Raw genomic sequence first — 14,962 nt, forward strand, 5'->3', positions numbered from 1 at the left:
GCCCCGATCCCGCAGCTGAATCAACTTTAGAAGACGGTCCTGGCGCTTGCTGGACTTTCTTGGGCACCCTGAAGCCTTCTTCACCACAATTGAACCGTTCTCCTTGAAGTTCTTGATGATCCGATAAATGGTTGATTTAGGTGCAACCTTACTGGCAGCAATAGCCCTTTTTGTGCAAAGCAATGATGACTGCACATGTTTCCTTGCAGGTAAACATGGTTGACATCGGAAGAACAATGATTCCAAGCACCTCCTTTTGAAGCTTCCAGTCTGTTATTCGAACTCAATCAGCATAACAGAGTGATCTCCAGCCTTGTCCTTAACAACACTCACACCTGTGTTAACGAGAGAATCACTGACATGTCAGCTGGTCCTTTTGTGGCAGGGCTGAAATGCAGTGGAAAGGTTTTTGGGGGATTCAGTTCAATTGCATGGCAAAGACGGACTTTGTAATTAGTTGCAATTCATCTGATCACTCTTCATAACATTCTGGAGTATATGCAAATTGCCATCATACAAACTGAGGCAGCAGACTTTGTGAAAATTAATATTTGTGTCATTCTCAAAACTTTTGGCCACGACTGTATATAGCCTCGCTATTGTTATTTTAATGCTGCTCTTTAATTATTTTTTACTTTTATCTCTTATTCTTATTTTGGGGGGGAAATATATATATTTTTAACTGCATTGTTGGTTAAGGGCTTGTAAGTAAGCATTCCACTAAGGTCTACACCTGTTGTTTTCATGTGACAAATACACATATTTATCAAATTAAATTGTATGTGACCAATAAACATAAGGACAGTGCTCATACTACTAGACCAAGGAAGGGATGGGAAACTCCTCGGAAGCCTTGTGTGATTAAGACCTGGGATACCATGCCTTAGATTATAATTGTTGATGAATGCTTTGCCATAAAATAAATTGTTTGGATGAAAATGATTAAATGAATGACTGGTTGATATTGGTGACAATGAAAACAATATTATTTTCCAATGAAGTGTATTCTCCTGACAATTAACTTTGCCCTCCATTTTTCCTGTCCAGATGTGTTGACCACTGAGAGTTGCCAAGGCAGCGAGACTGGGGCGGGTGACGTGAGCGTGTGGTCGGGTGAGACGGAGACGGACGAGGGTCTGGAGTTGTCCCAGCAGATGATGACTGACTGCCACAGCCTGTTGCCAGGAGCGGAGCTTCAGCTGGAGAACGAGGAGTACCTCATGAATATTAGCTCCCGCCTCCAGGCCGCCGTAGAGAAACTGCTGGGGGCCATCACAGAGACGACCAATCAGGTACGTCACAGCAAGGTTCACTTAGTAAGAGCGTGGTGTGCTCAGCACAAAGGTTGTGGACCACACAGAATTTGTTCTATAATTTTGTATTATCTTATACAAGGTGATCGTCATTTAAAAGGCTGCTGTTGATTAAAGCATTGTGGCGCAAACTAAAGCCTCTGCCATATCTAGCGGTAGGCTACATACTATAAATACACCATTCCAGGAACTGTGTGTGATCGAAATACCAGTGCTATACAACGGTTGGAAATGTATTTATCACCTAAACATTCTCTTGTTGACAGTCCCGTATTGTTGCTTGTTGCTGTAAAGTTTTTAGAAGTTACAATGACATGGGCAACATGCGCTCTTTGTCAAATACATAAATTACATGCATGAGGTTATTGGCAAACGTGTAAATGGCCACTCACTGACAATACACTATGTATTTTCCACAATCATAACCCCCTGTGGTTCTTTAGTCTATTCACTCACAGTCCCTTTAGAGATGAGACTGCAGAATCATGTTCACTGTTAGATAGCTGGAGCAAGAATTAATTCACCACACAATAGGGCTGGTTCAATCCCAGCGGTTGTCTATAGATACATGTGGATTTGCATAGAGCGTTGTGTCTCTTCCTCTCCCTATTATAATCCAGCTGGACTCCGATGACTCCTACCCCTCAGGCTACTGCATCGCAGTGCTAGAGGCGTCACTGCAGACCTGGGTTCGATCCCGGGCTGTATCATAACCGGCTGTGATCGGGCGTCTCATACAGTGGCACATAATTGGCCCAGCATCGTCCATGTTAGGGGAGGGTTTGGCCGGGGTAGACCGTCATTGTAAATAAGAATTTGTTCTTGACTGACTTGCCTAGTTAAATAAAGGTTTAATAAAAACTAAAGGCTACTACTGCACATTCACTGTGTGTGTGCCCTCTGCCAGCCTAGAGATACTTTATACATCATTACAATGTGGTACAGTTTCTGCATCATACTGCATCTTCTGTTCTGTTTGTCCTATATTCAAGCATTACTCATGGTGTAGTGGTTGTGCATGTAAAAATAGCTCAGAAGAGATTCAAGGACATGCACTGATATTTAAATATCCCTCTGTGGCTAGTTGGGAGCATCTGTAAATTACACAATGTACAGTTGAAGTCGGAAGTTTACGTACACCTTAGCCAAATATATTTAAACTCAGTTTTTCCACAATTCCTGACATTTAATCCAAGTAAAACATCACTGTCTTAGGTCAGTTAGGATCACCTGTTTATTTTAAGAATGTGAAATGTCAGAATAATAGTAGAGAATGATTTTAATTTCAGCTTTTATTTCTTTCATCACATTTCCAGTGGGTCAGAAGTTTACATACACTCAATTAGTATTTGGTAGCATTGCCTTTAAATTGTTCAACTTGGGTCAAACGTTTTGGGTAGCCTTCCACAAGCTTCCCACAATAAGTTGGGTGAATTTTGGCCCATTCCTCCTGACAGAGCTGGTGTAACGGAGTCAGGTTTGTAGGCCTCCTTGCTCGCACACGCTTTTTCAGTTCTGCCCACAAATGTTCTATAGAATTGAGGACAGGGCTTTGTGATGGCCACTCCAATACCTTGACTTTGTTGTCCTTAAGCCATTTTGCCACAACTTTGGAAGTATGCTTGGGATCATTGTCCATTTGGAAGATCCATTTGCGGGCAAGCTTTAACTTCCTGGCTGATGTCTTAAGATGTTGCTTCAATATATCCACATCATTTTCCTCCTTCGTGATGCCATCTGTTTTCTGAAGTGCACCAGTCCCTCCTGTAGCAAAGCACCCCCACAACTTTATACTGCCAACCCTGTACTTCACTGTTGGGGGATGGTGTTCTTTGGTTTGCAAGCCTCCCCCTTTTCCCTCCATGGCCCAACAGTTCTATTTTTGTTTCATCAGACCAGAGGTACAATCAGACCAAAAAGTACAATCTTTGTCCCCATGTGCAGTTGCAAACCGTAGTCTGGCTTTTTTATGGCGGTTTTGGAGCAGTGGCTTCTTCCTCGCTGAGCAGCCTTTCAGGTTATGTCGATATAGGACTCATTTTACTGTGGATATAGATACATTTGTACGTGTTTCCTCAAGCATCTTCACAAGGTCCTTTGCTGTTGTTCTTGGATTGATTTTCACTTTTCGCACCAAAGTACGTTCATCTCTAGCCGTCATAACTTCCTGAGCGGTATGACGGCTGCGTGGTCCCATGCTGTTTATACTTGCGTACTATTGTTTGTACAGATCAACGTGGTACCTTCAGGCGTTTGGAAATTGCTCCCAAGGTTGAATCAGACTTGTGGAGGTTTACATTTTTCTTTCTGAGGTCTTCTCTGATTTCTTTTGATTTTCCCATGAGGTCAAGCAAAGAGGCACTGAGTTTGAAGATAGGCCTTGAAATACATCCACAGGTACACCTGCAATTGACTCAAATTATGTCAATTAGCCTAACATAAGCTTCTAAAGCCATGATATAATTTTCTGGAATTTTCCAAGCTGTAAAGGCACAGTCAACTTCTGACCCACTGGAATTGTGATACATTGAAATAATCTGTCTGTAAACAATTGTTGGAAAAATGGCTTGTGTCATGCACAAAGTAGATGTCCCTAACCGACTTGCCAAAACTATAGTTTGTTGACAAGAAATTTGTGGAGTGGTTGAAAAACAAATTGAAATACTCCAACCTAAGTGTATGTAAACCTCCGACTTCAATTGTACATGGGACAATGTAAAAATTCCAATAGCTCCAAATGTCCATAACTTAAAAGCCTTAAACCAACTAAGTTGGAGAAATTCATATACACTTTTTGAAAGCGTTTAATGATAACTAAAAGGTGTGCAACATGAAAATATTCTCATTACATTGTGTAATTTGACGGTCACTAACTAGCCCCGGATATAGGCTATCTGAAGTCAAACCAACTCGACACGGTCGACACACCAGCCAGCAGAAGCTAATTGGCAAAATAATTTGGCTAACCCTTCCCACCTACGAACACACACAATAGACACCCACACAATGATGTGTATAAACCCTGGATGACTGACAGGAGGCGCTGTATTGTAGCCACCGCACAGCCAACTTGACAATCCTCCATTGTAAAAAAAATATTTTAGAAGTTATAGAAATGCCTTTCTTAATGTCAACATTTGTTTTTGACACATTCCTTCGATTACTGACACTTTGATGCATATGTTTTAATTATATTATGTGAGATAAACATACAAATGTAACATTTTTATAAAGAAATATAACATTCCTTAGTGCTAATGTTACTGTCCCCACTACAACAAGCAATACTTGTAATTTTGTTCTTGAAACATTTCATTGAAATACTGTGGAATTCCATTCATTCCTATGAAGGACTGCTTCCACTGGAGAGTGCCAATATGGCCGACTGGTGCCTTCATAACCTACTCATTCAAGGGTTTTTATTTAATTTTTTACTATTGTCTACATTGTAGAATAATAGGTGACTACCACATGAAGCTGGTTGAGAGAATACAAAGTGTGCAAAGTTGTCATCAAGGCAAAGGGTGGCTACTTTGAAGAATCTCAAATATAAAATATTTTTTGATTTGTTTAACACTTTTTTGGTTAGTACATGATCCCATGTGTTGTAGTTTCATAGTTTTGTTGTCTTCACTATTGTTCTACAAAGAAAAACCCTTGAATGAGTAGGTGAGTCTGAACCTTTGACTGGAACTGTATATACAGTGCATTCGGAAAGTATTCAGTCCCCTTGACTGTTTCCGCATGCAAAGGGTGAACTTTGCATGCAACCTGTGTGTGAGAACTTCTATTGAAGCATGTTGTATGATATAGGCCTATTCCAATACACATGTAAAAGAGCTAGATGTGATTGCATCTATCAGGCGTTTTAAAGACCTAACAAGTCACTTGTAACCTTAGCTTTTTTTTTATACAGACCGATAAACTGAGTGTGTCTGTGTGTGGAGGTCAATGCAGTATCTCTTGCTCCCTACCCCGGACAGCCCAATAAAAGTCACCGGTTTGTGTACTCTGAATCAGTGGGTGAGTGTAAAGTTGCCAACGGTCCAACCTTAAATCAATAAAAAGCCTATTTTATATTTTTGGAATGTTGACCAAGGTTTACTCGAATACATGTCAAACACTGTGTCACTTCAAACTGGGGATTACTGCCTAGTGATGGGAAGCCAAGCTCACAAATCATTCTAGATCTCTGTCCTCACAAGACCTAATGTTAATGGCTAATTTAAAGGGATATTCGGGATTTTTGGCAATGAAGCCCTTTATCTACTTCCCCAGAATCCGATGAACTTTTGGATACCATATGTTTGTCTCTGTTCAGTTTGAAGGAAGTTGTCAACTAGCGTTGGTGCAATTGCTAACTAGGGTTAGCGCAATGACTGGAAGTCTATGGGAACACCTGGCATGCTAGTTAGTATTGACTCACGTTCTTCTGATCATGTGTGAGGATAATGTTCTATGCACTGATCTTTACAGGTAACTTACTGATCGTAACAGTTTGAGGGCTGATAGTTGTCTCCCGCTTCCCTTGAAAAACAAAACTCTAATGGTCAGATTAATACTGCCATTGAGAAAATTCAAAACAAACCGAGACATGATCTTTTTCAAGGACAGCCTTGCAAAAAGAAGCATTCTTGCATTCTAACTACCCGCTATTCAAAGTGCTCTGAACAAATTAAGGGAATCGTTCACAAACATTGGCACATTCTAAGATCCGATGATAGTCTCGGTAATGTGTTTTCGGACCCTCCCTTGGTCGTGTTCTCGCAGGTCAGATATCTCAGAGATCAATTGGTACACTCTGATTTACCACCCCAAGATATCCCTGCACAATGTCTATTTGCGCCCCTACTGGATGGAAACTACAAGTGTAATGGCTGTGCTCAATCCAATGGCACTTATAAATGTAGATCCTTCAAACACCGCCAAACAGGGAAACCGATCCCAATCAAAGGTGTTATCATGTGCTCCACTAAGGCCGTTATTAATCTTATAACTTGTCCTTGTGGTAAAAATTATATGGGAAAACAAAGCGCAATTTAAAAGTATGAATCTCGGAGCATCGTAGCACCATTAGGTGCAAAAACTCGACTTACCCAGTTGCGGCCCTCTTTTTGGAAGCAAACCACTTCGTCCCTACGTTATATCGGCATCGAACACGTCACTCTCCTTAGAAGAGGGGGTGACCTCGACAATTTATTGTTAATACGTGAGGCTGCCTGGATCTTTAATTTAAAAACACTTGCTCCCTTCGGTCTCAACGTAGACTTTGATCTGAAGCCATTCTTGCAATTATTGTGATTTTGCTAGTGTAAATGTTTGTATGCCTATGTTGCCAAATTGTATCTATGATCGTATGCTATCTATTCATGTTTGTGGTATGTTATTTTTATATCTGAGAATGAAACCAATGATATCAGGCCACACCCGGCCATGATTACAGACACCTGTGTTTGTCCTTTGACACTATATAAACTAGTCAACCTGTAATGTTTGTCATTATACCCTGATGAAGACAGCTTGTTTGTCGAAACGTAGGTTATTAAAATATTGCATCTGAGCTCCTAGAGTGTGGCTCTCTTAAAATGTCTCAACTATTGGCTCACGAAACTACCTCTTAACTTCCTTCATACTTGTCACAGATGCATAAAAAAAGTATACGTGTTCATATGACTCTGGAGAAAATCCCGAACTACCCATTTAATGGTTTCTTTCCTGACAGAATTTATTAATTAGTTCTTTGTGAGTGAATGATAGTGGATCGTTGTTTCTTGTCTGTAGGGCCTGGTCGTGTGAATTATGCTTGATTGTAATGAGTTTTTCTGGAATGTTAAGTGTCCTTTGGAAATAATTTGCTGTAGTAGGTGTTTCTCACTTACCTTTCTATTATAGATCAGTGAGAGTGACATTTAAGGCCAACGTGTTGATTGTGTAAGTCCATGAATGTTTTACAGTTAATTTGCTCGCGAGACCGGGGCGGCTACGGCGGTATCTTTAGGAAACTTGTCTGTCAGTTCATCTGCACTGACGGAATATAAATCCTGTTTGACAAGCTCCTAGGATGTGGGTGTATGAGAGTGTGTGGAAGAGGGAGTGTGTGTATTTGCAAAGCGATACCTGCCCCATTAGCCCGGGGGGGTTGAAATTACGCTAACTATTCCCTCCCCCTTTTCACTGAACAATATCCTGCCCATGCTATCAATCCGGAAGTGAAAGCGGGAGAGACTCTGCCTGCCTGCTGCAAAACACACTGGGAGAACAGTTTAGACCACAACCTCTTCTTTTATGTCTGTTTCGAGAGGGATAGAGCGAGACCGAGATAGACAATGAAATGTAGGCTGGTGTATAAGGAGAGACCGGGAGAGAGAGAGAGGGAGGGACATGGAACTAGAATGAGCTAGAAAAGTGTGGTGACAGAGACTAGAGAGGGGCTACAGGGATAGATCCCGACTGAGAGGGAGACCGAAAGAGGGGGAGAGCAACGAGAGCCTCACTGGATCGGGCGGCTTCAGAGTTAACACTTGGTTGGCTGCTCCATGTGTAAAGCAATTAAGGGGGGACCGGGAGGCTTCCCTTCCCTGCGGGTCGGTGCTGCATCGCCGTGGCGGCATGGAATTGTTAATGAGCTTCCCGAGTGAGGGAGTGGGAGTGAGTGCTGCTGAGGGGCAAGGTCACGCTGTGCTCTGAGATAGTGAGCAAAACAGACAGAGAGATAAGTCTGTCAGAGGTGCACAGGATATTAAACCTAGGTCTCGCTTTATTTTACCCCCCTCAATCACTGCCAGGATTCAGGAATGCCTTTTTGTCCCAGGTACAACATGTGACTTTGGACTTTCTACCCCACAAAGAATTACTTTTCCCCTACACAAGGAGAAGCACGACCGGTAGCTTTTCTTTTATGACTTGAAACTTTGTTTCAAGGAAGGACCTAGTTCTCAGTATTTACTTGGGACCTTTTATTGTCTCTTCAGCACGCTATGCGTGTGGATCTGATTCTGAGCTGAGACTCCAGTTTGTTTACCCAAGGCTCTGTGCCTGGCAGCTCTGTAGAGACTGTTGTTTAGAGCCCGGCTACGTAGTCGGGACTCATCTGCTTTCTGCTGCTCTTCCCTCTTGGGCTCTCCCCCTGCTTTGCTAGTCTCAGCTGAAGACTCCATCCATCGCAGCAGGTGCACTGTAGATGCTGAAAGGATCACTGGAGAATTCATACAATCTGTGGAAATTTGTAGAGAAGTGAAGGCACCACAAGGATACACTAGTTGGTAATTGAAAACCCTTTTGTCTACGACAATGGATTCCTACCGCTCGTACTGGAATTCGAGCCACCAGGCAATGTGGGTGGAAGGGGAAGATCAGGATGTGTACGAGGTGGAATCTCGCGTGCCCCTGCCCCGGCCTTTCCCCCTCTCCAGCGTCCTCAATGAGAAAAACGCTGTGGTGGTACAGACGCAAATCTCGCACGTCAACCACAGGACCAATGGTCACCTCCTTAAGGTGATCTCTAAGATCTCCCTGCCCACGCCGCCCTATACAGTAAGTTTACGTTCAGCTGCTGACCTGCCATGTTACCTATATGGAACTGTATAACTAGTGAAGTAAATATGACTCAGTCTGGACAGTTACTCTTTCTCATTCATCTGAAAGTGTCTTTCATTTGGCTGACTTGATGTTCTAAACAGCTATTTTGCCCATTATTGTATACAGTTCATAACATGACCTACATACAACCCCTCCTATATAGGAGTCTACACTAATACGTTATACAGCTAACTTGCTTGACAGCAGTATTTTTGACTGGGCAACTTCTACAGTGAAAAGCACAGTGCATAGTAGCCTATACAGTCCAAGATAGGGCGGCGCACAATTGGCCCAGCGTCGTCCGGGTTTGGCCGGGGTAGGCCATCATTGTCAGCTGACTTGCCTAGTTAAAATAAAGGTTACACTCCCTAGTCTGCTTTCACCTGAGCAGGTGATCATGTGACATGAGCAAAAAATTACTCCAAGATTTTGGTGTGGCACGTTCGCGTGACTACTTCCTGGTTGTCATAATGTTGCAGTATGACTTTTGCTGTATGTGGGAGATATGGAAGTCTCACGATGTAAAGCCAACTGCATGTGAATTGTGGCGCTTATACACTACATGACCAAAAGTATGTGGACACCTGCTCGTCGAACATCTCATTCCAAAATCATGTGCATTAATATGGAGTTGGTCCACCCTTTGCTGCTATAACAGCATCCACTCTTCTGGGAAGGTTTTCCACTAGATGTTGGAACATTGCGGTGGGGACTTGCTTTCATTCAGCCACGAGCATTAGTGAGGTTGGGCACTGATGTTGGGCAATTAGGCCTGGCTCGCAGTCGGCATTCCAATTCATCCCAAAGATGTTCGATGGGGTTGACGTCAAGGCTCTGTGCAAGCCAGTCAAGTTCTTCCACACCGATCTCTACAAACCATTTCTGTACGGACCTCACTTTGTGCATGGGGGCATTTCACAGGAAAGGGCCTTCCACAAACTGTTGCCACCAAGTTGGAAGCATATAATTGTCTATAATGTCAATGTATGCTGTAGCGTTAAGATTTCCCTGCACTGGAACAAAGGGGCCTAACCCGAACCATGAAAAACAGCCCCAGACAATTATTCCTCCTCCACCAAACTTTACAGTTGGCACAATGCATTGGGGCAGGTAGCATTCTCCTGGCATCTGCCAAACCCAGATTTGTCCGTCGGACTGCCAGATGGAGAAGCGTGATTAATCTCTCCAGAGAATGTTTCTCCACTGCTCCAGAGGCAAGCTTTACACCACTCCAGCCAATGCTTTGCATTGCGCATGGGGATCTTAGGCATGTGTGCGGCTGCTCGGCTATGGAAACCCATTTCATGAAGCTCCCGACGAACAGTTATTGTGTTGACGTTGCTTCCAGAGGCAGTTTGGAACTCGGTAGTGATGTTGCAACCGAAGACATGATTTTGGCAAGCTTCAGCACTCGTCGGTCCCTTTTCTGTGAGCTAGTGTGGTCTACCTCTTCACGGCTGAGCCGATGTTGGTCCTAGACGTTTCCACTTCACAATAACAGCACTTACAGTTGACCGGAGCAGCTCTAGCAGGGCAGATATTTGACAAACTGACTTGTTGGAAAGGTGGCATCCTATGACTGTGCCACTCCGAAAGTCACTGAGCTCTTCAGTGAGGCCAATGTTTGTCTATGTAGATTGCATGGCTGTGTGATTTGATTTTTATACACCTGTCAGCAACTGCAGTGGCTAAAATTGCCGAAACCACTAATTTGAAGGGGTGTCCACATACGTGTGTATATATAGTGCAAGTCAGTGGTTTATTGCAGAAGAGCAATTCCATGCTAATTCAGCCAGGATAGAAGGCTTTTGTGAATGCCGTCACAGTGCAACGTCTACTAGACCTGTCTCATCTGTCTTTGACGTTAAAGGGCTAAGAATTAAATGGCAGGTCATACATGTTGTTAGTTCCTCGATGAATGTCAAACTGGGGGGTAGGTTTACTAATTTTAGCTATGCAGGTTCTGTATGTGAGTATTTGAAGCGAGTGAGAAAATATTTACACTGTCATGATGTGCCACTGTACAACTCGAGACTTACCACTGAACTGTATACGGCTAAACTTCTCCACACCTCTTTGTGCATTGCCCTGTAGTTGTTTTTGGGTTTCCCTACTCATTTAAGGATAGCCACACAGGCCATGTGTGTTGTAAACCCACTGTTTCCCTCTGTGTATCTTATGTGCTAGTGTAGTTTTGTTCCACCCATTATCCTTAAGTGGGCCTACTGCTTTGATTGATTGGTCCTCATTTTTTACTTTCACTTTGGACACTAACTGGAAACCATGACTGGTGATCATAAATATTCCCATTATACCCACTATCACAAGGCTCAGCATGTTGTCTGTAATGAGAGGTTATGTCCGTAAATGACAGCAGAGTATTCATTCATGACATGGGATATATTTAATAATATGCCATAATATGCCATTTAGCAGATTATTTTATCCAAAGCAATTGTGCACTGAGTTCATACATTTTTTTGTACATGTGATCCCAGGAGGAATCGAACCCACAACCCTGGTGTTGCTAGTGCCACACTCTTACAAACTGAGTCAGTCTGTGTGGACCAACTTACTTTAAGGCTTTGTGTATCTCAATTTCTAATTCAGAATTATTCTCCACCTCAAGTATTTCCTCAAATGCTCTTTGATCACTAAAGTAATTATCTTTGTCTCGCCACCTATCTTCCCATCCCTGATCAGCTGGAACATGCGCAGGTCACCCAGACGGAGCTGATGCGCGAGTCCTTCCACCACAACCAGGAGATTGGCGATCTTCTGCGGCGGCAGGAGGATCTGCAGGAAAGGCTGGGGGAGGAGGGGCGTGCCCGTGAGCAGCTGGCCCTGGAGCTCCACAGGGCAGAGGGTGAGTGGAGGGGTGGGGGGTGTTTGTGATGGGGTTGTTTTAAATTTGGGTGGGTGGGTGGAGGGCAGTGAAAGTGTGTTTGTGGGGGATGGTGTGTTTTGGTGAGTCAGATGGCTAGGGAATCTGTGGGTGAAAGGGAATATATGGAGAGTGTTGTTCAAGTCCCCACAAGGATAGTAAAACAAGGAAAAAACATCTGTGATATGTCTTCATCTGACATGCGACTCACAGTAAAAAAAAGATAAAAAAAAAAAAGATTAAATACACACAGTCAAATGTAGCTGGACAAATAAGATAAAGATAGTAAATGTTGCTGCCTTTACATTTGGTTCGCTTTTGCTTTTTTATCTTGACTCACACATAGGGTAGAACGACATTCTCATTCACGGACTCGTACACAAACAAAACACCCAGATTTCACGTGACCTGCAGTATTAGCCTATATATTTCAACATGCATTTCAGGCGCTTAAAAGCTTTCGAAGATGCCTCCAACCCAAATGATCCTCCATTGTGTTTGCTCTTCCATCCACGTATTCAAACACGGTTAATGTCAAGCCAAAATGATGCCCTCATTTTGTCCTGTCTAATTCACTCTGTAATACCTAGCTCCTGGTGTGGTGTGGAAAACTAGTTTCAATGCAGATGGAGGAACAGGCTTGCTTTTGCTTGAATTCTGAAGATGTTCCATTCTGGCAGAAACCATTAGCCAGGCTCTGAGGCCACTCAAGTCTCTCAGGGGGAGTTAGGATGTATTTCTGTATTATGTTTCGCAGAGGATAGGTTTACAGTAGAGCATTAGAGAGAGACGTAGGCCTATAGGAAATGTAATGGTATCGTGATGCCATTGTGGACAATTGTAGCAAGAGGGGTGTGTTACAATTCTGAGCAAAGATTACCCATTTGCTAAGACAGTGTTGGCCTTTTATAAAATTGTCTTTAATGCAAGAAAGGTGATGTGTGTCTGTGGATGGTCAGCATTGTGGTTAGTTTGTTTTGCAGCCTGATTGATGGTGCTCTGTTTGCACCTAATTGTACTCAATATGTTTCCATGAGACAGAGACAACATAGATTCTCTCATGAGACTAGAAAAGGAAAGGGGATACCTAGTCAGTTGCACAACTGAATGCATTCAACCGAAATGTGTCTTCTGCGTTTAACCCAACCCCTCTGAATCAGAGATGCGGGGGGCTGCCTTAATCCACATCCACGTCATTGGCGCCCGGGGAGCAGTTGTAGCTGGGGGTTGACTGCCTTGCTCAAGGGCAGAACGCCAGATGTTTCCAAATTCCACCACTGGCTATGGGATTTGAACCTGTGACTTTTCGGTTTCTGGCCCAACACTCTTAACTGCTAGGCTACCTGCCGCCCCTAGAGCCTTGTGCTTTTCATTCTTAAGGGATTTCATGTCAAAGGTGAGAAAATGAGATTCGATCAGTCAAGGAAATAAGTGCTAAAAACATGTTGGCTCACTATTTAAAAAGAAGATGGAAAACAAGTTAGGATGACAAATAGCTGAGTTTTGGCGCCGGTACAGCCAACTAGCGCTACCTAGCAACAAAACAAATAATTATAATTTGAGTCAAAGTAATATATATCATCCAAAATAATATTGCGAAATGTGTGCTGATTACATTTTTCCCCCCCATCACTATCCAGAGGGCAAAACTACCATTTCTAGTTGTAATGAGATCACGTCAACCAGTTTTGACTGTTGCTGTACCAGGTAGGAGGGTGAAGCCAGGAGGCCATCACAAGCTTCCAGTGTTAGGCTATATCAGACATAATCTGATATTATCAAGATGCTCATGACTGTGGCTTAATAAAATGACACGATACTTAAGACCAGAGCCATCTCATCAGTAGTCAAATATCACCTTTATTTTTGTCAGATTTATTATAAAATATAACTTCCTTGAGAGAGTGAATTGATGGTTGGAGGATTGATTCTGACAATCAACCTCTAAGAGTGCTGAGTTTCTGGTGAACGGCCAAGTTCTCATCTTGCCACGAGCAGCAGCATTCCAAGTTTCAGTGTATGAGTTAAGACATGATGAGTTATTGTTTGAACTACTCTGATGTGGTTTTAGTTCTGGTTGCTAGTATGGAGCATAGTTACAAGTGATCAATTAATATACTGTTGTTGTGCTCGTAAAACTTGACAATTTAACACGCAAACAACATTTGTAAAGATGACGCTAGCTAGGTTTCCATCCAATTGGCAACAGATTTTCATGAGAATATACATAAAAACAATATTCACATTTTCCCACCAGAGATGTTCCATCAAATTGAATTGTTGCGGATAAAAGGCTGTGCGTGATGAGGTAGTGGGCATAAAAATTACTTTTCCGGTTAAATTCCCATTTACCGTAGCCTAATAAACGGCATGCTTGCCCGAGTCGTAGTGGGAGGACCACACAACATATCGCTTGACTCAAAGTTTACTTCGATATGATTGTTATCATATCAATATTTGCTCATAAAAGCAGTTCCCATTTCTCGCATAAAGCATTTTACAGACACACAAAGATCCCACCTTGCCAGGCCGTCATTGTAAGTAAGAATGTGTTCTTAAATGACTCGCCTGGATTAAGGTTCAGTGAAAAAAATAAACATTTGTATTTTGTTTTGTCAACATTTCTAAAGTTTACGGACAAATTTGTTGTTTCCATAAGGGCTGTTTATTCAATATGTACTTTACTGGCATAAAAGGTTTGATGGAAACCTGGTTAGTGACAGCATTGAAATCTTAAAGGTAGGTCTATATATGAGTTGTATTTATTATGCAGAAGGCTTTCTTGGGAGTGGTCTAATCCACTGCAAATTAGGAATTTTGGGGATGTTACTAACGTACATTCATTTGTTGTGAAAATGTGTTACCACTATAACGTGGGCTCGTACACTTTTGTAGTAATAACATCATTCACAAAGACACAAGGGTAGAGCCACCCATTCAAATGATTTGTTGAGTTTACAGTAAACAAAGAGATCAGAATGAGGCACATCAAGCTTAACACACATCAGCACAACAATGTTCTTGGAAGAACATCAGACAGTCATCTATGATTAAGCGTATTCACTTCACCTATTTAGTACATACTAGTACTACATAGGATTTCATTAGTAATCTCTATCAGATCTTTGGGAACATTGCTAGTGTGCAGTCATGTCTTCCAAACAGATTTATCATCAGCTGAATCACA

The 14,962-nt window shown here is 42.4% G+C and overlaps 1 protein-coding gene across 8 annotated transcripts in view; it reads left to right on the top strand.

The window, feature by feature from the left end:
- The window catches only part of LOC129819955 (A-kinase anchor protein 9-like), a 137,727-nt gene that overhangs the window by 78,023 nt on the left and 44,742 nt on the right, over positions 1–14,962 (top strand). For all 8 annotated transcript variants that reach the window (XM_055876688.1, XM_055876696.1, XM_055876690.1 and 5 more), the window contains 2 exons: positions 1,048–1,292; positions 11,595–11,757. In XM_055876688.1, the coding sequence (XP_055732663.1) occupies positions 1,048–1,292; positions 11,595–11,757 (408 nt within the window). The remainder of the gene's footprint in view (positions 1–1,047; positions 1,293–11,594; positions 11,758–14,962) is intronic.

This window comes from Salvelinus fontinalis, chromosome 22 (assembly GCF_029448725.1).
Source record: "Salvelinus fontinalis isolate EN_2023a chromosome 22, ASM2944872v1, whole genome shotgun sequence".
Classification (NCBI taxonomy): Eukaryota; Metazoa; Chordata; class Actinopteri; order Salmoniformes; family Salmonidae; genus Salvelinus; species Salvelinus fontinalis.